The 24,887-nt window shown below is 40.1% G+C and overlaps 1 protein-coding gene across 2 annotated transcripts; it reads right to left on the minus strand.

Moving 5' to 3' along the window:
- Nucleotides 1–1,234: 1,234 nt before the first annotated feature.
- On the minus strand, nt 1,235–24,821 carry PSMA5 (proteasome 20S subunit alpha 5). Of its 2 annotated transcripts, XM_014835220.3 has the most exons (9): nt 24,309–24,821; nt 20,181–20,247; nt 13,783–13,909; nt 11,221–11,288; nt 10,156–10,263; nt 9,973–10,031; nt 9,341–9,443; nt 7,914–8,000; nt 1,235–1,475 (listed from the first exon to the last, which is right to left on the minus strand). In XM_014835220.3, the coding sequence occupies exons 1-9, from the start codon at nt 24,335–24,337 to the stop codon at nt 1,398–1,400; spliced, it is 726 nt and encodes a 241-aa protein (XP_014690706.1). In that variant the 5' UTR covers nt 24,338–24,821; the 3' UTR covers nt 1,235–1,397. The 2 variants fall into 2 exon arrangements, with proteins under 2 accessions (XP_014690706.1, XP_014690707.1); XM_014835221.3 differs by lacking the exon at nt 20,181–20,247 and having other exon boundaries at nt 24,309–24,551.
- Nucleotides 24,822–24,887: the final 66 nt, after the last annotated feature.

Consider the following 24,887-nt stretch of genomic DNA (forward strand, 5'->3'; position numbering starts at 1 on the left):
ATATAGTAGGTAGGTACTCAATAAATTTAAATTTGAATAAATAGTTGAGATAGGATTTGATAAAAGATGAACATGAAACTAATCCCATGATCACCATGCTATATTTAATAAGAGGGTTAAAATCACTAGAACAGTCTCCAAAACACTGGTGACAATAGACTCTAGTTCCCTACTTTCCTGACGTGTACGTCTAGGGCAAAATTCTTTTCTTCCAAATGTTTCCTGTCATTGCAGTTTCCAAATATATATAAGCACAATTTGTTTTTTGCTGGGAACACAGTATGAATTTAATATGAATTCGGCCTACTCAAATAATCAGAATTTATTTTGACATCGAAGAGTACAACTCCCTCCAAGCGTTAATGGGGATAAGACACAATCAATTCTGCATTATCCACATATGGATTAGCCATGTTGTGGATAATGCAAGTACATTCTCAATGAGATTTCCCTATTACTCAGTAAGTCTCTAGGCTTGAAGGGACCTGGCATTGCAAAATTATGAGTTGATGATCTAAAACCAGAAAATCTGAGTTCAAGTCCCAACAGCTTAATTTTCTGTGTCCATGGTCACACAGCCTTAGATTCTTCATCTGTTAAGTATAACAGTATCTACTTCATATGGCCATTTTTGAGGCTCCAAAAGATTGATAATCTCAATCAGTTATATGATGGTAGCTCTAATATAGTACATTCCAAGGTCTAACGTAAACTATTTCTGAATATACCATTCTCTTACTGATTTGTAATTGATCGCCAGCGAGGCTAAGATCATGAATTCTTTTATAGTCCTTAACTTCATAAAAAAAGAAAATCTCTTTCCAAATTGTCTACTTACAACACAAGAACTGATACAACATTGTAGCTGGCTTATTCTAACCCATCAGTGTTTTGGGGAGGACCTCAAAACATGTTCTTTTAATTGTCAGTCAGTAGCCTCTCCTTTGTATAAGGAAAGCAGCAAAAATACCTATTTACTCAAGAGAAACTATAGGACTGAAATGGGTTTATAGTGGCATTAATATCTTATGAACCACTGGGAGGAGCTGGGCTAGCTTGAGTTCATTTGCCAACACGAAGGGATTCATGAACAGCTGATTCTGTTGCAGAGAGCTACTACAACAATTTAGAATAGAAACTCTGACAGGACAGGGATATTCATACCAATATCCTTTTTGCCCCCTAACATAAGCATTTCAAACAAAAGACTGCATTAGAATAGTCCATTAACAAATATTTTAAAATTTTCTTTATTTCAGAACTGCCTTTATGTACAGACATCATAAAAAAATGCACATACACTGGAGATTTTCCAACGAACAGGAGCTGGAAAGAAACGTTAAGGGCAATCAGGAGAACTGAAATTGTCCCAGAGAAGTTCTGAGGATCACGCTTTCTTAAATGTCCTTGATAACCTCTTCAAGTTCTTCCTTTGTGAACATGTGGAAATTCTGGCCAGGCTGCACTGTGGCTAGCTGGAAAGAAAACAGGGAAGGGTTAATGAGCTGGGCTGGTCACCCTGCTGAAAGTCCCAGCCTGGTCACAGGCTGTGTTGGTGATGCAGCTGTTCACTAGGAACTAAGGGATCTGCTGTCCCAGGGATATCCGTCCCAGCAGCAGGGTCCTAAAATAGCTCTCTGACTCCAAAATAAAAATTCTTATTGACCAAATTTTCTATTTTAAGGTTAACCCACCACATAATAGTTAACCAATGCCTGGTATCACTGTCACTTCTTAAAGTTACTTCAACAAGAATCACAAAAGCAGCAGCAAACCACATGGGGTCAGTACTTTTTTCTGTTAAAGATTCCTTTTGGAAAAACATATTTACACACTTGCAAGTTGAGCTTGTGGTGACCTTGGGTTACTTGGCCACTCTGTGCCTCAATTTCCATTGGTGCCTAGATCATTATAAAAAGCATCAAATAACTGTTAACTATTAGTATTAGGTATTATTTTCTCTAAAATTGTCCCTATCACAACTTAACAACAAAAAGGTTTGTTTTGTTTTTTAAAAGGACAGGCCATGAAAAGATTCCATTAACATCGACAATAGGAAATCAGCTCTTTTTCTCCCCCTGATAAAAACGGCTGCCCTTTATTTGGCACTAGTAATGCCCTGAGCAGCACCAGGGTCTTCACTTGTTTTATTTACCAGGGAAATGCTCACGTGCACCACCTCCTAGGACCGTGCATGATCGTTCTAGTGATGGTGCTGCCTGAATTGGAGTCCACAATAACCACACGTCCCGGTTTTTGTCTCTGTTCAGGCTGATGTAGGGGTGGCTTGGATCCCCCCGCTGCTGTCACACGCTATCACTTGGCTCTCCACTCATGGGTTGCTCTGCTATCAAATCAGTGGCGAAGTTTTCATTCACCTCTTTCTGATGCCCTACAAACCGAATCCTCTTGTCGTCTCCATCATCATAAACCTGGCCAGTGTGCGTAACCTTCTCCCCAGTCGGTGAGGTCCACACCCTGAAGTGCCTGGCACCCCGGGTGGGCTCGGCGCCGCCCCTCTGCTCCAGCCCAGCAGCCGAGGAAGGTCACGCCGCTGCTACCTTGAAAATCAGTTTTGACTGAAGATATTAGTAATAACTAGCAGCCCAGATCAAATTTAACTAAAACTGCCACATTTTCCATCATCTGCTGACAACACAGTCCAACATTTTTGAGCAATATTGAGGAATAGGTGCCACTTCACATTTGCCTAAAAAGCTTTTGTGTTTAATCTGTTTTAAATGTAATGATACTGTAATGATATTTTCTTTTTTTAAAACTTTTAAACATACTAGGGCATTTTTTGACTAATGTTCATCACTGGTATTTAATATAATTTGAAAACTGCCAGAATTGGCATAATCCAGTTATATGATGGTTATTATTCTCTGCTTCATCTACAGGTAAAATTTATAAAAAGACTACTGCACATCTTAAAACACCTGAATATGTTTTGGCAACAGACTAAAAAAGGTTCTCTCAAAGCCTGCGGTCTCCACTGGATTCATCCATCTAATTACATGAGATGTCAGAAGAGTCCCAAATACATTTGCAAAATATGTTAAACAGTCTACTCATGTCCATATAGCCCATGAGTTCTATTCCAAGGAAATTAAAATGTATAAATGTTATTACTGCTTCTCTTAAGGACATGAGGACAAAAAAACATAAAGTCAGTAAGAGTGAGGGCCTACAGAATTTTTTGTCAAGTCACTCACAGCTCACAGGCTGGTGCTCCAAACCATTACAGGGGATTAAAAAACAGAAACTAGGCAAACTCTGAATAGAACAGTCGTATGAAACCAGGCTGCAAATCATTACTCATAGGACTTGAACCAAGTACTGCCTTCAGGGAGGTACTTATCATTAGATGAGTAAAAAGAACCCCTTCCATTTACATGATGATAAATTTATTTACATGAATATGAAAGATATTTTTCTATTTCTCTCACTTTACTTTCAAAAACCTGTGAGGCAGGTGAAACAGGTATTGTTTTTCATTCATTCGATCAATAATTACTAAGCATCTGTGTACTAGTTACAATTGCACTAGGCACTAAGGATCCAAAGATAAAGAAGTCTCTTATTTACAGGGTGCTAAATGCCAAATGATTTCAATGTCAAGTAAGTGCTATAAGAAAGCTAAGCATATGTAGGGTAGAAGCACAAAGCAGCGATCTAGGGAAAGTTCAGGAAGGCTTCAAGCAAACTTTGAGTTGTCTTAAAGCATAAAGGGTCAGTTGAGGAACAAAAGGGCAGACTGAATGTGCAAATGCATAAAGGCATGAAACAAGATGATGTATCTGCAAAACTGAATGTAATTCTGAATGGCTAGGGCAGAGGTTGCATATGGGATGAGATAAAATGGAGAGAAAGTAGGAGGTCAGAGCTCACAGAGAGAAAGTATATTGAAGTGGTTAAAAGTACAGGACACAAACTTAGATCCGAGTTCAAATCTTGACTTCACCATTTACCAATTCTGTTATTTTGGGCAAGATCCTATCCTCTCAAAGCCTCAGTTTCGGGGCCAGCCTGGTGGCACAGTGGTTAAGTTCCCGCACTCTGCTTCAGCAGCCTGGGGTTCACTGGTTCAGATCCCACGCACGGATCTGCACCACTCATCAAGCCATGCTGAGGTGGTATCCCACATACAAAATGGAGGAAGACTAGCACAGTTGTTAGCTCAGGGCCAATCTTCCTCACCAAAAAAAAAAAAAAAAAGGGAAATACCTATCTCATAGGGTTGTTGTGAGGATTAAGATAAATAAATGCATGTAAAATGCTTAGCAAGGTGCCTAACAGATTAAATACATGATTTGAGAAGTAGTGAATTATTGTGCCATGAAAAGAAGTTTGGAATTTATCTAGTGGACAGTAGGAGTCAGATTTTTTTAAGTGGAGAACAATCAAAATTAGATATGCAATTCAGAAAATCCACCTGAGTAGCACAATGGGGAGAAAATGGAATGAAATGGAGGAGGGCAAGGCTAGAAGCAGGAAGACTAGTTAGGAAACCTCTGAAGACATACAAGGCAGGAGAAAAATGAGAAAGGCGGCACTGGAAGTAGGGATGGAGAGGGGGCACTGATATGAGACTTATTTATACGGGGGCAAAGACACAGTTCAGTGAAGGGAAAGGGAAGTCAAAGTCTTCTAGATTTCTGCTGTGAATGACAGGCACACTGGTGGTATCATCCAGAGGCATTAGAAATATGGGAAGAGGAAATGGTTTTCAGGAAAGATAATGAGTTTAGTTTTAGAATTGTCAGAAATTGAGGTGTCTGCTTCAGAAAGGTCAAATAAAAGGTCTAAAAAGTGACCTTTTTAGTGTCTAAAATCTGACAAACAGGAATTATCTTAGCAAGGAGCAGTCTCAGGGAAATAATAAGAACAGAAACAAATGGTAGTGACAGAGGAATAAGTGAGAAGTGAGGCAGTGAAGACAACGCATACATAGAATCCGTTTGGAAGAGACCTAGCAATAACGGTTAAAAAATAGGCCTGGGATGGAACAGCATGCAGCAATAAAATGTTAACAGACTACTGACACACAAAACATGGATGAATCTCAAAATCATTATGCTGAGTGAAAGAAGTTAGACACAAAAGAGTACACATTGTATGATCCACTGATATGAAATTCTAGAACACGCAAAATGAATCTATAGTGACAAAAAGCAGATCAGTGGGAAGAAGTGACTAAAAAGAGGTCTGAGGGAACTGTTAGGGATGATGGGGATGTTCTAAATCTTGATTGTGGTGGCAGATAAAGGGGTTATATGTTTGTCAAAATTCTGTGAACTGTATACTTAAAATAGGTGCATTTTACAGCATTTACATTATACCTCGACAAAGTTGATTTTTTTAAAAAAGCAGCATAGTAGGTAGAAGGAAGGGTTAACAAAAGTGGGTTTTAAAGATGCAATTTGGAAATTTTTACTTTTTGAGGGGAAGCAGCTGTAGAGAAGGAGAGGCTGGTGATCCAAGGGACAACCGATGGAGCAGGGACCTAAAGATGCAGTGGCTAGAGCAGTGGCTCCCAAATGCCTGACCTTAGTGACCATCAGAATCACCCAAGGAGATTTCAAAATCACAGATTTCTGGGCCTCATTTCCAAAGACTGATGGACAGCCAGGAAACCATGAGTCAGAGCACTGGTGGAGTAAACAGTCTTGGACAAGTGGAAGTGCCCCTTTTTAATGTGAAGAAAAAAGTCAGGGATTAATACAGTGAATGATAGAGCATGGATGAGACATACCTTATGCTCTTTTCAAAGCAACATTGTAGTTGCATTGACATTGACCTAAAAACTACTTTTGCAGTTTCAGTTGAACCAAGCAGGCCTTAGAACCTTTACTGTGAAATCAACAGAACTACATGTGAATTACTCCAGGGTGGCAGGAAGAGAGTCTTAGCAGAAATGCCAAGATCCTATCTCATTCAGTACCAAAGAAAACAAAGTACCAGAAAGGAACTGGAAAAAGCCCTCCCAACGGTCAAGATGGGAGTACCACTGCATTTGTTGTACCTCATCTCAGAGACTGGCAAGAAGGGGAAGTATTTTCGAACCTTTGCTAAGAAGGTGAAAAAACAACATATTTATGAAGTAAGTTTTTCCATTTGCATTCCAAATCCCCTTTCTCCCCATTATTGCTCAAAAAGCAAGCTAACCCACCCCCCCCCATCCCCTAGCCCGCCCCGGCCCCATCCTCTCTCCAACTTTTTTTTTGAGGAAGATTAGCCCTGAGCTAACTACTGCCAATCCTCTTTCTGCTGAGGAAGACCGGCCCTGAGCTAACATCCATGCCCATCTTCCTCTACTTTATACGTGGGATGCCTACTACAGCATGGCTTTTGCCAAGCGGTGTCATGTGCACACCCGGGATCCGAACTGGTGAAACCCAGGCCGCTGAGAAGCAGAACGTGCGAACTTAACCACTGCGCCACCAGGCAGGCCCCACCAACTCTTCTCAGACCTTCCCCCCTTTAGGCCAGCTTCTTGATCTGTCGTCCAATTTTGCCCCTTTCACAGCAGCCTATGGGACCTGGCTCTATTGGTGAGACATTTACCAATAACACTCTCCATTCTTGTGCCCTTTACGAGTCAATCCTTCACCAGAGATTAACCCAAACATACATTTTCCTAACTATGCTGAGTACAGCTGACAAATATCCTTGTAAGTGCTGATTGGTTTAACTATTGATTTGTGATTATAGCCTCAGTTGCCTTTTAAAAAAAATTTAATTGAAATATAATATACATACATACTATGCCTCCAAGGGTAAAACTATCCCGACTTTTTACAATTTGTTTTGTGATTCTGGCCTCTGCTAGTATTTTAATGTGGCCCAGCAATCCTGTCACTCACTCGTGTCATTTCCCTATCCATAATGACTTCTCCAAATATTTCCCATTCTCCTGAATTTCACTGTTGCATTCACCTACCCTCAGCACATGATCTAACAATCACTGGGGAAATAAAGGACCTTTCTCCCAATGCACCTCCAAACCTACCTTACGTTTACTCATCATTAACTCCTTTTCTCCTATCTACTCTTAGCATCCTATATAAGGGCACAGAGGATCTGGTCCATGCCACTCCAGTGTCATCTCTTGCCATCTCCCTATCTTACCTACATCTCACACCCTGGCATTCAAACAAAACCCTCAAAGTTCCCTTTTATGCATTATATTATTTTACATCTTTAAGCCTTTGCACATGGCTGTTCTCTCTTCCTGGAATACTCTTCTCTTCCTTTCTCCAGACGTCATCTCTTCCAGTAAGTTTCCTAATGCCCCAGTATAAGTTACATGTTTTTATGATAATCCATTCTTATTGGTATTATAGAAGTATCACCCCAAGCTGTTACTATCTGCATGTCTTCTACACTACTTGAATGGGAATAGGATTTTCTGTGTCTATATCCCTGGCGTCTGGCATATAATAGGTATTCAATATAATGCTGAATAAATTCTACTTTTTGAAACCAACTCCTTCATTTGTACTATGTCTTCCCTCTTCTAGAACTTTTCTATCACTATCTAACCTCTGCTTCTATTTCTTTTAATGTTTCTTTATCCACTAGTTTCTTCTGAGTCTATAACAATATTTTCAAGTCTTTCACCATCCTTAAAAAGACAAAAATCCTTTTCTTTAAATGCTGCCTTCTGCTGACACTAATCAGTTCTTGAGAAAGCAGCACACTCTTGTTTTGTCCACTTCATCACCTCCCTTTCACTCTTTAACTCATCGAATTCTAGCTTCTGCCATTACCACTTAACTAAAGTTGTTTATTCAAAGGATATCATAACTTAAGAACTGGTCATACAAAAATGTGGTTATCTCAATCTATTCAATCTTCAGCAATGGGAGCTAGGATATCTGAATAAAAAGCAATAAAACAGAAAATACCTCTATGTTAGTTGCATTCAGCTTCTCCTCCATTACTTGTTTGAGGATGATGAGTGAAGACTTGATGGCTTCTTTCAGTGTCATAGACTTGAAACAAAGGGGGTAAGAAGAGTAGCCATTAATTGTACATAATCCCTCCTTCCTTCAAAGTTTCCCCTTTAGCTCCCTGAGGAAATGATTTAGCAAATATTAAAAAATCAAACATCTTAATAAGTACAGCATATTACAAGTATCTCCAGAATTCAAGTAAATGGTAAATAAGTAGAATATATTTCTTCAGGAAAAAAAAGTCTTATTTTGAACCAGAACAAAGTCACCAACTTTCACATGGTAAGTGATCTTTGAAGAAGAGAAAAGGGCTCCACTTCTCTACTTATCTTCTTTTAATTTAGAAGCAAAATAATATTGTGATATTATCCTATGAATGGTGATATCCCATGAATAATTCCCAAATGATTTAAGAAGGTAGCCCAATGGTTTAGAAAATTTATTCTTTTTTTCCCATTGTGTACCTAATTTCCCCCACACATAAAATAAATACTATTAGGGGCTGATGTGAGCAGGCCTCCCTGAATGAACCACTTGAATGGTAAGTATGGCAGCCTTCAACCACAACAATGAGTTACCCAACACCAAGTCTTCCTATCCCACAAATATAAAAAAGGCCAAATGCCCTCCTGCTTCAAGAGCCAGACTAGGAAGCATATTCTGTTAAGTCAATCTGTGAGGATAAAGGATAAACAAATTGTGGTACATCTATACCATGGTATACCACTCAGCAATAAAAAGGAACTGTTGATATGTACAAAAACAGGAATGGCTCTCAAAAGCATAATGTTGAACAAAAAAAGGCAGGTGAAAAAATACAAACTTATGATTCCATTTATAAAAAGTATAAGAACAAGGCCTGGCCCCATGGCCAAGTGGTTAAATTTCTGCATGCTCTGCTTTGGCAGCCTAGGGGTTCGCAGGTTTGGATCCTGAGCACAGATCTGCTCTACTCACCAGCTGTGAGTGGTGGCATGCTGTGGCAGTGACCCACATACAAAAAAATAGAGGAGGATTGGTGCAGATGTTAGCTCAGGGCTAATATTCCTCAAGCAAAAAAAGAGGAAAACTGGCAATGGATGTTAGCTCAAGGAGAATCTTCCTCAGAAAAAAAAAAAAAAAAGCACAAGAACAGACAAAACTAATCCATAGTGGTGAACATGGTTGTGAGGGAGGAAGAGAGATTGGAGAGAAGACAAGCATTTCTAGGGGGGTGATGGAAATGTTCTGTATCTTTTTTTAGATGTGTAGTTACAACGGTGTATACAATTGTCAAAACTCATAGAACTGAACTTTTAAGGTCTGTACATTTTATTGTATGTAAGTTATATCTTGATTTTAAAAATAATAAAATAAAAGTTGTGAGAATGCTTAATTACCTTGTGGTAAACTTCTTGCAAGGAGCTCTGGGCACCCTCTGAAGCAGAGCCAATTGCTCGAGCATCACACTGTACAAAGGTTCCAGATGGGTCCATATGAAACCTGCAACCCCCCCAAAAGAGGATTAAAATGCTTAAGTGGTGGCATTTTATGTAACAAATGTCTCACTAAAAAATATAAATGCTTAGCCCAGCCAGGAAACTCCACTGAAATACTGAGGCACAAATCCAAAAGATGTTCTATACTGGAGAAACCAGATCTTCTAAAGCGTTTAAGAAAACTAAGTATAGTATAGTATATATAAATAGGGCACTTGTGTATGCCTATCTAAATAATATTTGAGGATAGGGATCAAACCAACATTCCAAAGCAAAGCTCTAAAACACATACCGACTATAGTAACAAAGTTACTTCTAATTCTTTCCAGAATTAGCACTAGTTCCAATAAGGGACTACTTCATAGAGTCCCCAAATTTGTCTTCGTATAAACAGCAGAGAATCAAGAACTTTAGAGTTAGAAGCCCTTCGTTTTTCTACAACTCTACAATAATTTTCTCAGTCGATTTAAACTATGAGTCCTCATCCCAAATTAAAAGAACTTTCCCAAGGAAGCAGGAAAAATGGTTCTTACAGCTGGGGTCCTTTCTCATCAACGCCTCCAAATAACAGTGCTACTCCAAAAGGACGAGACTGGAACCAGAAAACAAGAGGTATGAAGATAAATGGCTATGAAGTAGGGGGCGAGAGGGGCTGGGAAAGGCATGTTCAGAGGACAAATGTTCTAAGTCTCACAGAACAGCAAGACCACACTCACCATGGCACCTGGATCTGCATCTTCTTCTCCAAACTGCAGAGCCAGATTGGACACAGCCTGGGTTACACTCTCCACTGTCATTGTCTCATTATAGGTGAACCAATGGTTCTAGAAGAAGAGCAAAGCAAGGTCTACCTTTCAAATAAGAAGGGCATTAAAGCAGCCCACCATCTCCCTACACACAGCCCTTTGAACTGCGGTTAGAAACTGAAGGGTCAAGCTCCAGTGTGTACTCCTTAACACTAAACTCGAACGCTTGGGACTACATGAGAGGAAGAGAAACAGCTCTGGAAATAAACTTATCAAAAGGACTCTCAGCAATGATGGACAAGAGGATTACTCCCTTGAAAAACAGAGTTAACCTCTCAAAGCACCAAGTTTAGTCTTTTCACAAAGTGAATGCTAATAGCTGAATATCACCTTCCCTCAAAGACCCCATATTATCATTCTGCTGGTGTTTAACATGACTTATTCTTACATAAGTACTGATAGCAAACTTGCAAATAAGTGTAAAAAAATTTTTACCAATCAGATATTTTTTCTTATTAGTCTACTCTCCAGGCAGCAGGTGCTTGGTTAAAAAAAAATCAATATTCTCAACCAGTATTTGTCACCGGGTACATACCATTACTCACCACAGGAGAGCTGTTATTTGCAAGCCTAGCAGCAAAGGCAGTTGAGGGGAAGTGGGAGGGCGGCGAGGGGGTGGAGGGGAGGTGGGGAGGGGCAGGTGTCCTTTAGCTATGTCTACCTCCTGCTACGGTGCTCTCACAGAAAGTCAATTAGGGAAAAGAATGCAGTACGATGCTCACTTTATATAAGGCAAATCAAAAATAAGCAAGAGACTGTTAGCACTATTTACCAGGGCTTCCTTAAAGCTGCAACAGTTGGATGGGTAGAATCTAAGCCTCAGAAAGTTTTAACTAGGGATTCTAACCGAAATCACTCCCAAGAGCTACATCTGATATTAACACAGAGGCCTGCTATACAGCCCAGGCAGCTGTATCATCACTAAACAAGGAACCCAAGCATCATGGTAAAAAGAAGAGATGATGCTAATTTTACCTGTGTCTCCACTCTGGCTTTATCAATTAAAGTCTTAGCATCAGCAATTAGCCCACTCATGGCACAACCTGCAATGTAAAAGCAACAGTGACCCAGTGGCCAAATCCTTGTATAACTCTTTCATCTACTCAGGAAATACCGAAATATTGGAGTGGAACCATGGCAGCCATTCAGCAATCCCATAGCAATATACCCAAGAGATTAGATGGGAAATTTTATCTGAACTGAACACAAGTATAATTACATTACAAACAAATAAAAAGCCATCCACAATGACACAGAACTCCAGCTATTAAGATAGAAGACAGAGAAGAACCGCCAATCAAACATGAATTTCCACATAGGACATCCTTAGGCATCCCTTTAGCCCTTTTTGTAGACCATGATGCACTTTCACACTAAGCAAACACTAACACCCCAACAGGAGAAATGAGGAAAAAATAACCATTTCACCATGAGCTATGGTGGAAGAACCCAGAATAAAATCAAAAGCCTTTTTACCTCTCTGATCAAACACAAACCAATTAGTTATATTAGAGAAAGTTTGCTTGATGGTCCAAGATGCCAAGGTTATGGCTATTACTTTATATGCCATGACTCAAACCTGAATCTCAAGCCTAGGTCTTGCTCCTACGAAGCAAAATGTCTCCCTTAATATATCTACTTGGATATAACACAGACTCCAATCAAGTTACTTCCCTTCCAGACTCCCTCTTCCTCCTTGATCCTCACAACCAATCGGATTCCAAATTCTATCAAACTTTATCTGATTACTCTGTCTGGCATTAGTCCTTACCTCTCCATTCTCTGGCCACTGCCTTGGTTAAAGCTCTCATCATCTCTTTACTTGGATTAAAAAAAACTTTCTTACCTGGTCTCCCCACCTCCAGTCTCAGCCCCCTTCACTCTACCTTTAACACTGTCATCAGAAAGGTCTTTCTAAAATCCCAATCTGATCATATTACCTCAATGCTTAAAACCTTCCCCATCAATGCAAAAGACTAAGGTCAAGTTCTTTAGCATGGTAAAAAGGACTTCCACTGTCTGATCCCACACTCGTTTCTTGCCACAGTCCACCTCCCAGTCATACCAAACTGCTCATGCATTTTATATTTTATATTTGATACCACCAAGGCTTTGCTCGTTTCTATTTTCTCTGACTAGAATTCTCTCCTCTGCTGCATCCAGACACTTGTTCACTTGGTAAACACTTCCTTATCTTTTAGAATTCAACTTGGCTCAAGCATCATCTTTATGGAATTCTTTTCTGAAAGTCCCACTACCACTGGCCCCAGGCAAAACTAATTATTTCCTCCTTTGTACTCCTACTGAGCATATTCTACAGCCTTCTCAATACCTACATCACTTAATTGTATTTACTTATTTACATGTCCACTTCCATGATTAGACTGTATGCTCCTGGAAGACAAGGACTATGTCTCATTCCTCTCTGTATCCCAGGTGACTAGCACAATGTCTGCACATAGTAGGTTCTCAATTTGTTGAATGGAGTGACACTGACCTATCTCCAAGAGACAGGTGACTTAGGATAAAATACACACAGTGTTCTATTTAGTATTTTAAGAAATACTAAATCTCAGCTTCTGTATCTATAGAAGAGATAATGTCAAGCAACCAGAGTCATCATGGCATTTGGTTCTGATGCCTTCAAGCAATTAATTTTATTACCAATGTTTCATTAATTGATGACTAGATAGGTTAAAAAAATTGGGACAGCCAACTAAAATGCCATGCTACAAATAAGTAGAACTACTAACCCTGTAATGCTACAATGATTCCAGAAGCTAAGGCAGGGGAATTATAACAATGACCAATAAAATGCTGGTGTTGGGGGGAGATAGGCAGTAAAAAGATAAATCTGAAAACAGAGGAAGAGGACTGATCTGGTCAAAGTCTATTCTTTTTCTTTCTTTCTTTTTTTTGTGGGGGGTGAAGATTGTCCCTGAGCTAACTTCTGTGCCAATCTACTCCATTTTGTATGTGGATGCCACCACAGCATGGCTTGATGAGTGGTGTGTAGGTCTGCACCCAGAATCTGAACCCATGAACCCCAGGCCACCGAAGCAGAGAACCCAGCCGCTACACTACCAGGCAGGCCCTTATTATTCTTATACTCTCTTAACTGTAATTCACTCTAAAGATCTTTAAGAGTTCCTCTTTTCTTAGTGGACACCTCTAGCTTCCCACACAATCCTCTGCGTCACCAGGAACCTCTGCTTCTGGTGGCCTCCTACCAGGGCGAATGTTATGCATCAAGGAAGACCCAGCCATCACAGGGAGCTGGCCTATGATTCAACCTTTACATATGCCACCAACCATCACATTTGCCAAGTCTAAATTTAAGGGAGAAAGGGACTTCTGGGAGTAGGTGAGTCCTACAACTACTTCCTACTCCTACGTTATGCACACTGGCCTACTGCCTGGAAAACGACAGCTAACGGGGATAAGACGACATTCATCTAATGAACCTCCCTTGGAACATCAAAGAAGACTAATTAACCCAGGCCAGATCCAACAGAACAGCTTTTCCCTACTCCTTACCTATGTGAGCATCAATCTCTACAATTTTCTCAATGCTGCTGGGCTCCATGAGTGGGGAGGTAATTCTCTTCTCCACAGCTAGGCACACACCCTCTGATGTCTGGATCCCAATGGCTGTAGAACCAAGCTGAAGAGAAACATGTAATGGTTACCATGTACAGGTCAAAGAACAGTCTCACACACTCACCAGGAATCTCTCTCTATATCTTCACAAGATAGAAGCTTCAATCAGCCATATCTAGTATGCAGAGAGAATAAGGAACACCCTGATAAGTGATCTACTGTTCCTGTCAATGGCAAGAGCACTGATTTCTAGAATTTTGTGCTTATAAAAGGGATGTTCAATAAGGTCTTGAAAACATCTGGAAAATGATCAACTCTAATGCCAACATTTTGGAGAGGGGCAGATTCTAAAGTTCTAAATACAGTAGGCTAGAAAGTAGTGAAACTCTAATGTTTTTTCTGGACCTGGTACCTCTGCTATCTTGATCTGTCCCCAAAGGGAATATTCCTGAAGTCTACATGACCTCTAGAAAAGTAATTTACTTAAAAAAAAAAAAAAGGAAAGAAAGAAAAATAAACACCACCACCAACAAAAAATATTGACTTCATTTTTCAAGGTCACTAGCAGTCCACAGTATAGCTCAATTTCATCTCTCCATCTCCATGCCACCATCCCAGTCATCCACCCCTCTATGTCTCAGTTTCCTTATCTGCAAATTGGGGATGATAATAATAATAACAAAACCTACATCAAGAAGCATAAATGCACTAATACATAAAATGCTTAAAATGATACCTAGCACATAGTAAATGAGCACTAAATGTTATTCTTATTATATAGCTAGATTACTTCAATAGCCTCCTACTTAGTCTCCCCATCTTTAATCTCTCTCTTCCAATGTGTCTTTCACGTTATGGCCTGACTGATCAAAATCCCTCAGGTATAGCCTAACCCATTTTCTCAGGCCATCTTATTCCCTACCCTTGCACCTCTGCTCATGCTGTCTCCCCTGGAATACATTCTTCTCGCTGCTTATCCAAATCCCACCCATTATTCATAAAGCCTTTCATTACTATATGTGTTCCCTCCTCTGAACTACCATTATAGTTAGCTAGCTAGTTCTACAAAACAATGACTGCCAGCGGGAGCATCAGACTCTTGGAGCCCCTTATTACAAAAGATTCCAAAGAATTCCATGAATCGTCATGTGTAACACGCTTAATACGTCTGCAGGCTGAATGATCATGTCTCAGACACATATGTATTATTTTTCAATTTTTGACTTTATTAAGTGTTACTAAATGTATATACTAGTTTTTCATTGTATATTTTCTTAATCAATGGATACATGAATAACTACAGGAGATGAACTGTCAAAGAATTTTATGTAAAAAATGAGTACTCATACTTCTAAGTAAAGGCGTAGACTAAACGTATACATTAGCCCGACTTCTTTCCCAAGCCTAGTAATGTGAGATTAAGGGGTTTAAGGGGCAAGGGGACATACATACACTAGGACAAAAAGAATGGGCAAAGACACACCAATAACATTTCGAAGAAAGAAGACGGGTTTATGATAATTTACTTGGCAGACCTGAGAAATCCAAATCTTAAACCAGTAGTAAAGAAAGTCAAGAAACAACCTGATTTATATCATAGGATGCCAAAAAGGAAATGGTCGCAACAAAGACCTCAGGAAATAGCAACAGAAGAGGCTAAAAACTGCAAGATTAGTTCAATGTCTCCTTTAGAAACAGATTTCCAGATCCCCTCCCCTAGGCTGTAAAGCTCACTAACAGCCCCCACCCACACTCCTGCAGAAGACTCGGTGAAGGTAAAACAGAATCTTTGGATTGTGGACACCAAGCACAGTCAAAGGCAGGAGTACTAAAGTGAAAACAGGAAGATTAACTAAAAATTGACAAACTTTATGTTAAGAATCCCAGCCTTCTTTCCTCACTCAGTTCTCAGAAGCCAGCAGCCAGAAACACCCTCCAGGCATGAAATGAGAAGAGGCAGCTGTCTCTAGAGCAGTGGTGTCAAACTTTTTAAACAAAATCTACATTAAGATACATATTTTGGGCTGACCCGGTGGTATACTCATTAAGTTTGTGTGCTTCACTTCGGCAGCCTGGGGTCCACAGGTTCAGATCCTGGGTGTAGACCTACACACTGCTCATCAAGCCAGGGTGTGGCAGTATCCCACATACAAAATAGAGGAAGATTGGCACAGATGTTAGCTCAACAACAATCTTCCTTAAGCAAAAAGAGGAAGATTGGAAATAGATGTTAGCTAGGGGGCCAATCTTCCTCACCAAAAAAAAAAAAAAAAAAAAACAAAACACAAAGAAAAATAAAGGAATAGATTTTATATCATAATCAAAACATACAAATAAATAAAAATAACAGAAATAAAGTTTCATTGAAAAAAAAGCAAACCTGCATCAATACTATGGGCAAGGCATTCTGATTATCTACTGTTCTACTCCACTTAAAAAAGAAATGCTCCCAAGCCAGCCCTGATGGCTTAGTAGTTAAAGTTTGGCACACTCTGCTTCAGCAGCCTGGGTTCAGTTCCTGGGTGTGGAACCACACCACTCATCTGTCAGTAGTCATGCTGTGGCAGTGGCTCACACAGAAGAACTAGGAGGACCTACAACTAGAATATACAACTGGGGCTTTAGGGAGGGAAAGAGGGAAAGAGAGAAAGAGAGAAAGAGAGAAAGAGAGAGAGAGAGAGAGAGCACGCGCAAGAGCGAGCAGACGCGCGTGTGAGAAAAAGGAAGACTGGCAACAGTTGTTAGCTCAGGGTGAATCTCCCCCTCTCCCCCTGCAAAAAAGAAAGAAATGTTCCCATAATCCACTAAAATTGATTTCAATGCCCACTAATAGGACAAGAATTGCAGTTTGAAAAACATAGTTCTAAAGAATCTAGTTTCAGAAAGAAAAAATCTAAAGAAAAAAATTTTTTAAATCCTTGAAGAAAAAGAAGATATTTCATCCATACAACAAGAACAGGATACCGGTACGAGAAAGGAAAAAAACAGAATAGCTTGGAAATAAAAAATACTTTCTTATGAAACTACTGGAGAATGAGTTCTACCAAACTGAAGGAATACATCAAAAAAGAAAATGACATGGGATCTAACACAAGAGGGAGTTAAAGGGAATCCCTAGGATAATATTGACAGAAGATCTTAAGTGTACAACTGTGCAGTAGGCCCCAGAGGACAACTAGTCCAGACTGGAGCAGGACAGAGGGCTCAAAAACTTCTTAAAGAATCTTTAATAGGATATTTAATGTGCCTGGATGTTTTGAGATGATATACATAACCTGGAGAGACTCTGGGGATGCATTATTGACATGTACATACTAAATTAAGCAGTTTTTTTTTTTTTTTAAAGATTGGCACCTGAGCTAACAACCGTTGCCAATCTTCTTTTTTTTTTTCCTGTTTTTTCTCCCCAAATCCCCCCAGTACATAGTTGCATATTTTTCACTCGTGGGTCCTTCTAGTTGTAGCATGTGGGACGCCGCCTCAGCATGGCCTGATGAGTGGTGCCATGTCTGTGCCCAGGATCCGAACCAGTGAAACCCTGGGCTGCCGAAGTGGAGTGTGTGAACTTAACCACTCGGCCATGGGGTCAGCCTCGAAAATTTTTTTTAAAAAGAGGGTTATTAACTCCCAGGAAAATAATAACAGAATATGGCTCAGTTGTGAATGGCATTTACACAGTTATACTAACATAAATGTTGACTAACGATCTAACAAAATTATGAAATATATGAGATAAATTGAGAGAGTGGCCCTACCCCCACCCCAGTAGGCAATATTGCGTGTGTGTTGTGTGTGTCTGTCATTGGGGGCAGAAATCTTCATCCTCCAAAATGAGAAATCTGTGGATAAGACCTAAACAAAAACATTATGTTTGTGTTGCTAAAGACAAAGGGGGCAGGCCTCAGGGATTGCTGTTTTCGTTACAAGGTCTATAAAACTATTTTACCTTATGACTCTAAAAACACATGCAAGTATGCCTTAAAAATAAAATAAAACACAGAAACTATAGCTAGAGAATTTAATTTGGCACTTAGTTGTTCTCTAATTGTGTTATGTATAGCGTGCTGATCCTGAATCTCCAACTGAACAGAACAGGAATACATACCTACTTTTCAAAATTTATCTAGCAGTACTGTTCTCACCTGGGAGCCATTTTACCCCATAGGGGACATTTGGCAAAGTCTGGAGACATTTTTGGTTGTCACAACTGGAAGAGTGAGTGCTACTGGCATGAAATGGGGAGAGGCTAGAGAGGCTGCTAAACATTTTACAATGCACAGGACAGTCCCCCACAACAAAGAGTTATCCGGTCCAAAATGTCAATAGTTCCTAGATACTATAATTACTTTGTGGAGGAAATTCTCTCATAACATGAAAATAAATTCTCAGCCCATTCAATTTGGCCTCCAACTTAAAAAACTTCCTAAGCTTCCACTCCAAAAAAGGGTCAATATTTTTGAGACCGGCTTTTGAAAAATTTATCAAAATCAGGATAATTTTCTTTTGTACACTTGCATTTACCCCCAGATATTTCAATATAACAATTCTGCCTAAACTCCACTCCCCTGCTCCTTGGTGGGACTAGGGAGAGGGAGAAGGAAAGAGAGGGAACATCTGAAGTGACTCCATGTAGTATCTCTTCAATATAGATCACTAGCAGAGCAGCCAATGTCCGGATGCTCAGTATAATACAATAATTTTGACACTGTCACAGATTTTCACTCCTTCTCCCAAGAAACCTACTCTAAAGGCATTTTCCCCCCACCTCTGCTGTCTATAACTCACCCATGCAATCTGCACAGTACCTCCAAGTGATAATTTCTACTTGTCAGCCATTTTAAGTCATTTCTCCAGCTCATTTCATACTGCTAAATCCTTATAGTTATCAAATTGCTTTCTCACTGGCTACTCATAAGTTACCAACACAACAACCAGGTTGTTTAAATGCCAAAGAGCCTGAATTTTCAGAGAGATTAAGTCACACCCATTAAGAACCACATCACTATATCCCAGCCCAACCTACGGCTACAGAGGTCAGATACCATCTCATTATTTCCAAGCAATCTGGAAATTACTACTGGTAAGGGGCTTTAAAGGAGAACCCAAAAAACTGAGGATTACTCTTGGTTTGCACATCTGAGAACTGTTGTCTAAGCTAAGGCTCAAAATAAGTGCCACAGCTTGGAATTGTGGTAGTCCTGTGCTTCTTAATAAGATATGGTTTCAATATAGGGCAAAGCTGATCAGAAATAGAAATAGGCACTTGTAGCTGACCCATCATCTTCTCTCCCCCTATCTATCACAAAGCTTCCACCTTTACTTCTATGTCTTCAACTATTCAGAATCTCTTTTGCCCTTTTCCAGATTCTCATACAACTACTTTCCCCAATACACTCTTTCTAGAAGAGGTAACTTACAGGGAAACACAAAAGCTTTCTTCAATTATGTGAGGAATTGTCTTATGGAAGAGGTTTAAATATCCTGTGTGGCTCAAGGGCAAAACCAGGGCCAACTGAAGGAAACTTTAGGAAACCAGACTTTTGATTCAATATAAGGATAAATTTCTAAACCATTACGAACTGTTTTCAAACAGAATGAGGTATCTGATGAGAAAATTCTGTCACTAGAACTATACAAATAGAGGCTGTTTGAGGACATAGAAGTGACTGAAGCACAGAGTGACGGGCCAGACTAGACACGTGATTCTCAACCCCTGCTAGACATTAGACTCACTGGGAGAGTCCTTAAAAATCCTGATGCCTGGACCTTATCCTAGACAACCTAAACCAGAATTTACATTATCCATAATCCAACAAACATAGATCCCACATGATAACTAACTCTAAGTTTAGATAACTTACTTTCTAACTACTAACTTTTCAGTACTGGTTTGAACTATTCGATTTTGTTACTAGACTACAGGACACGTCTCTTATTCAATCCTGAAAGTGTCTAGTACAAATTCACAACTTTACCAACAAGAATACAGGTGATTAGTTAAATGATTTGTTCAAAATATTTCCCAGGTGCTAACTCTGAACTTCTATACCCCTCTCTTCATAGCCAAGAAGATTATAAACACAAACATGTCCCCTCAACCCCACTGAAAAGAAGCTACTTGCATAATTATGACTCAGCTATCTGTTCAAAAAGTTTTAAAATAGATGTTAGGAATGGGATTGAAGTTGTTATTAACATGGTTAACAGTGATTGGTTGAAGGTAGATAAAGAACATTTTCTAAAGGAATAGCTAAAACACATTTACTCCAAATGTTCTGCAAGCAAAGCATTAAGTTGCTATGAAATTTGAAAAACTATGCCTCTTGATACTATACCTTGATAGCCTCAATGGCATATTCCACTTGAAATAATCTTCCTTCAGGAGAAAAAGTATTCACACCCCTATAATTTAGAAAAAAAAAAAGGTGGTATATTTATCAGAAAAAATAAATGTAGAGACACTAAACTCAAGTTCCTTGACATCTAGCTCAGATGGCTACAAGATTTGCGTGTTGTCATTATTCTCCTTTACCCACAACAATCTGTTGCTATTTTTTTTATACATTAACAGCTTTTCAAGGGAATGGAACCTATGTATAGAACACTTCTGCCTTACTCTCAGAAAGTCTTCAAACTGACCAAATGAGCACAGGTGACTTTCTGCCTCAATCCCAAATCAATGTGGAATTCTTTTGGTAAATTCATGCCCCCAAACTATCAGGCAATTCCCAAGAAAATGTACATTTATCTTTATCCTCTTCTCATTATGCACATTTGATGTTAATATCTTACTTTTTACTAAAAGTCAATCACAAGTACATTTCTCTATTTGTATGAATTAGTATTGTTATCTTAATAGACTGAGATCTGTGCAATCCCTAAAGCCTAACCTGCTTCATTCACTCAATATATAATTAAACCAATTACATGCCAGACTACTTTTCTCTCTAAAACACTTCCCTACCTCTCCTTGCTCCAATCTGATGGAAATTCCTATGGAGAAGAGGCATCAATCATGGACTTAGCTATCAAAGCTTTCAGCACACAATGGACACTTTAAATATACTTGAACAAATGAATGAAAATAGTTACAATCCTTGGTTTACAGAGTCTGAATTTTACAACACGTAACATGATATACAGTACAGTTTTCAAATTTATCAAAAAATTTTTTCAAAAGAAATTTTCTATGTATCTCTCAAATATAAAACAGATAGTAAAACAAGTTGACATTTACTGCATATCTACTATATGTCTGGCACTGTTATAAACCTTTAAATGAGTTAACTCACTTAATCCTCAAAACAATTCTATGAAGTAGTATTCTAAGGTAGATAGTATTTTACAGATGAGGAAGTTGAAGCACAAAGAGGTTAAGAAATTTGCCCAAAGTCACTCAGCATGTTAGAGGCAGAACTGGAATAAGAATTTAGGCAATCTGACTACCAAGACTAAGCTTTCCACTATTCCACTATACTGCCTCTGGGAATTGTTCTGGTTAAGTCAAGGGTCAAAGGAGAATCCCGCCATCCCAGGCTCCCATCTGAGGTAAAATCCCTGAGGTCATATAAAAGGAAGTTTAGGATTCGAAAGAAGTTTTTAAAAATCACTGACAGAAAAGTCTGAGCATAGAAGACCTGGGATAAAGTCCTAGTTCTGCCACTTACTAGCTTTAATTCCCTCAAATAAAACAAACAAACAAACAAACAAATCCTATTCTGCCTCTATGACAAGACAATTAATACTGAATTGCATAGAGTATGAAAGACCTTTGTAAATATATTATTTTCACCCTAATTAAGGAACTTCACCCTAGTGAGGTATCACTACATCCTCCCTAATATGTGCTCTGCTCTTGGCCCTCTTCTCAAACTCTACTGTTTCCTTGGGTTATTTCATTTATGCCAAGCACCAGCTACTTCCAAATTTCTATTACCAATTAGACCAAGTCCCTGATTAATAAAAGCCTCCTGAGCATTCCCTCTTGGATATCCCATTAGCACCGATCACTCAACATTTTCCAATCTGAAATACCTCTTTAAATCCAGCCACCCTTGAAAAATCAGCTCCATCTCCTGCCATTCCAAAGTCATTTTTTATATTAAGACATCTCTAATCTTCCAGTTCCCTAAGCTAGAAAGCTCTGAATGATCCAATTCATTCCTCCCCATCTTCTCCCATATTAACCATATGCCAAGTCATATCAATTCATAGCAATTCCTCCTCCACAGTAACTCAACACTCTCTTCCTTCCATTCTCAATGCCCTCATTACCTTTCACCTAACTATTGTAATAGCCTTCTAACAGGCATTGACTTGCTCTTTCCTCTAATCCAGTCACTTAATCTCTATAAAACACAATTAGGATTATGTAACTTCTTAAAACAAAAATTAATGGCGCACAGTTGCCTACAGAATAAGACCCAAACTCCTTAATCTCATATTAAAAACCATCTAATACCTAGTGCTATCATGTCTTAGCCCGTATCTCCGGTTATTCCCATACATGTATCATATGTGCCAGACTGGAATTTTCCCAAATATGCACTGTGCTTTCCCACTGCCCCTCGTTTGTTCATCTTATATTTTCTGCCTCAAAACTATTGACACTCACTGTCCATATTTATTAAAACCTTTCTCAAGACTCAGTTTAAGCATCAGCTCCTTTGTGAAGTTTTCCATGATCCCTTAATATTGAACGCAATCTCTCATCAAAACTCCCATTGTATTGATTTGAATTTCTTTAATGACACGAATACATTTCTGACTCATACTATAGCTACTTTTGTAAACAGTTCTTTAAAAGACAGTCTCTCAGGGGCCAGCTCCGTGGCCGAGTGGTTAAGTTCGCGCGCTCCGCTGCGGTGGCCCAGGGTTGGGATCCTGGGCGCGGACATGACACCGCTTGTCAGGCTACGTTGAGGCGGCGTCCCACATCCCACAACTAGAAGGACCTGCAACTAAGATATACAACTGTGTATGGGGCGGGGGTTGGGGAGATAAAGCAGGAAAAAAAAAAAAAAAGATTGACAACAGTTGTTAGCCCAGGTGCCAATCTTTAAAAAGAAAAAAAAAAATAAAATAAAAGACAGTCTCTCATATGAAAGCAAGGATCTTGATTTTATTCAATGCTGTATGACCAGCAACTAGCAGTGTCTTGTACACAGCAAGCATTCAAGTACATCAGTTAAGTGAATAAAAAAGGCCTATATTTTAGGCGTTCTTGGGAAGACAGAAAAATAACAGAAAGCAGTCAAGAAAGATGTGAAATAAATGGTCACAAAATCTTAATAAAGGCTTTCTGATAAGGATACAATTTCCATCATACACACCCTAACTCAAAATTATATCACCCAAAGATCATTTTCTTCAGTGCTCTGGAAGCTAAATATTGATTAACAAAGTCATTTTATAGAACAGTAGGAAAAGATGTCAGTTTTAAAACTTCACGTACATCTTTTATGAGTCAGTAAAAGGCTAAAAAAAGTGGTAGTTCCAGGTGACAAAACTTTTGACAGAATCAACGTATACCTGACAAGAAATGCAGCTTCTCAAACCACTTAGTACAAAGAAAATATCTGCCTTTCCTGGCTTTAAAAAACCTAAAAGCTATGTGAAAACTTAATTGATCAAAACGGAAACTGAAAGTAAAATTGTCTACAGCATGAATAGGTGCAATTTAATATTACTTAACATTTCCATTTTTTTTTCAAACGATCTCACAACCTTGATTTCGCAAACAGATTTGGCCTTCAAAAGACACCCAAATTAACTTAAACTCTTCAAAAAGTCAGAGAAGCCTAGGTGTAGTGGAATCAGCGTATTGAGAAAACTCTTGAAAACCACTCTAAATTCCAGTTCCTATAACATCAGATTCCAGACATTATATCTGGGCATGGCTGAGACTGCCTTCGCGCTGCTGCAGAAACCATTCATCCCAGCACGCCCTACCACAGCTCAGTCAAAGGAAAGCCTGCTCTATTCCCACCACTAAGAAATGAAAAACGAGGTTATTCGCCTAGAAGGAAAGGGGAGCTGAAACTACCAAACCCATTAAATAATCTCTAGTTGCTTTTTCTTCCAGGCACACGTCTACGTTTTTTTAAAAGGTAGTCCTATTCAGCACGAAAAGATGAACGGGGAAGCGGGTGACCCCTCGCCTTCCCCGGGTTAAAGGTCAGAGTCCCGGCTCCTCAGCCTTAGTTCCCAAGCACAAAGCGGAGGTTTTCGCTTCCGCACCGAGCGAGGACCCAGCAGTGACTCAGCGGTAGCACAAGCGCGGCCGCTGGGCGCAAGTCTAGCTTGGGGAATCACAGCTGGCGGCTGGGGAAGGCAGGGCATCCCCAGGCCGGGCCACACTCAGGTTCCCGGGGCGCCCCGTGACACGGCAGAACCCAGGCCGAGGCCCGGCCCCGGGCCTGCCCACCCACAACCCCGAACCCATGTCCCCCCGCCGCACGGACCTGTCGTACTCAGACCGGGTGAGGAACATGGCGAGAGCAGGAGAAGGCGGCAGCGGCTCCGCGGGGCTTCTCAGGGCCAACACGAGCGTAGCAGCACCCAACTCACCCACACCGCCACAGAACCGGAGCCCTGTTCCCAACTGCGCCTGCGCCCGTGACCCCTTCAGCCCGCCCTCCTGTGCCTGCCTCCTATTGGTTGGTCGCGTTCCGGCCGAGATGATTGGGCTAACGCGCTTCCCCGCCAGGTCTCGGTTGGTCCAGGGAGGGCGGGACAGGGCTCGTCCTTCCGCTTTAAACGGTGGGTGGTTGCTAGGAGCGCTCCCAACTGAAGCCGGGTGGGCAGAGTTCTCCTTTTGGGGAAGGTGTAAACCCGCAGCAAGACTGGCAACTGAGAGAACTTGTACCGAGAGGTGAGCTGTCTGAACTCGGATTTGACAGGTCCCTCGCCGCGTCCCGTAATCCACTCCAGAGCACGTTGGCTCTTTTCTCCACGCTCTCCATCCGCCTAGCTTATTGGCGATTTCCCGCTCTTCCGGCTCCGGTGACGTCTCCTTCGAGGTGCCGCGCAGAGCCCTCCAG

The sequence above is a fragment of the Equus asinus genome, chromosome 16 (assembly GCF_041296235.1).
Source record: "Equus asinus isolate D_3611 breed Donkey chromosome 16, EquAss-T2T_v2, whole genome shotgun sequence".
Taxonomy (NCBI): domain Eukaryota; kingdom Metazoa; phylum Chordata; class Mammalia; order Perissodactyla; family Equidae; genus Equus; species Equus asinus.

Excerpts from the sequence above, each read along its gene's own strand:
- PSMA5 (XM_014835220.3), bottom strand. The coding sequence starts at position 24,337 with ATGTTCCTCACCCGGTCTGAGTACGACAG. Across the intron at positions 11,289-13,782 it reads AGAGATTGATGCTCACATAG|GTTGTGCCATGAGTGGGCTA; the intron begins GTAAGGAGTAGG and ends TTTACATTGCAG. Across the intron at positions 10,264-11,220 it reads AAGCCAGAGTGGAGACACAG|AACCATTGGTTCACCTATAA; the intron begins GTAAAATTAGCA and ends CTCTTCTTCTAG.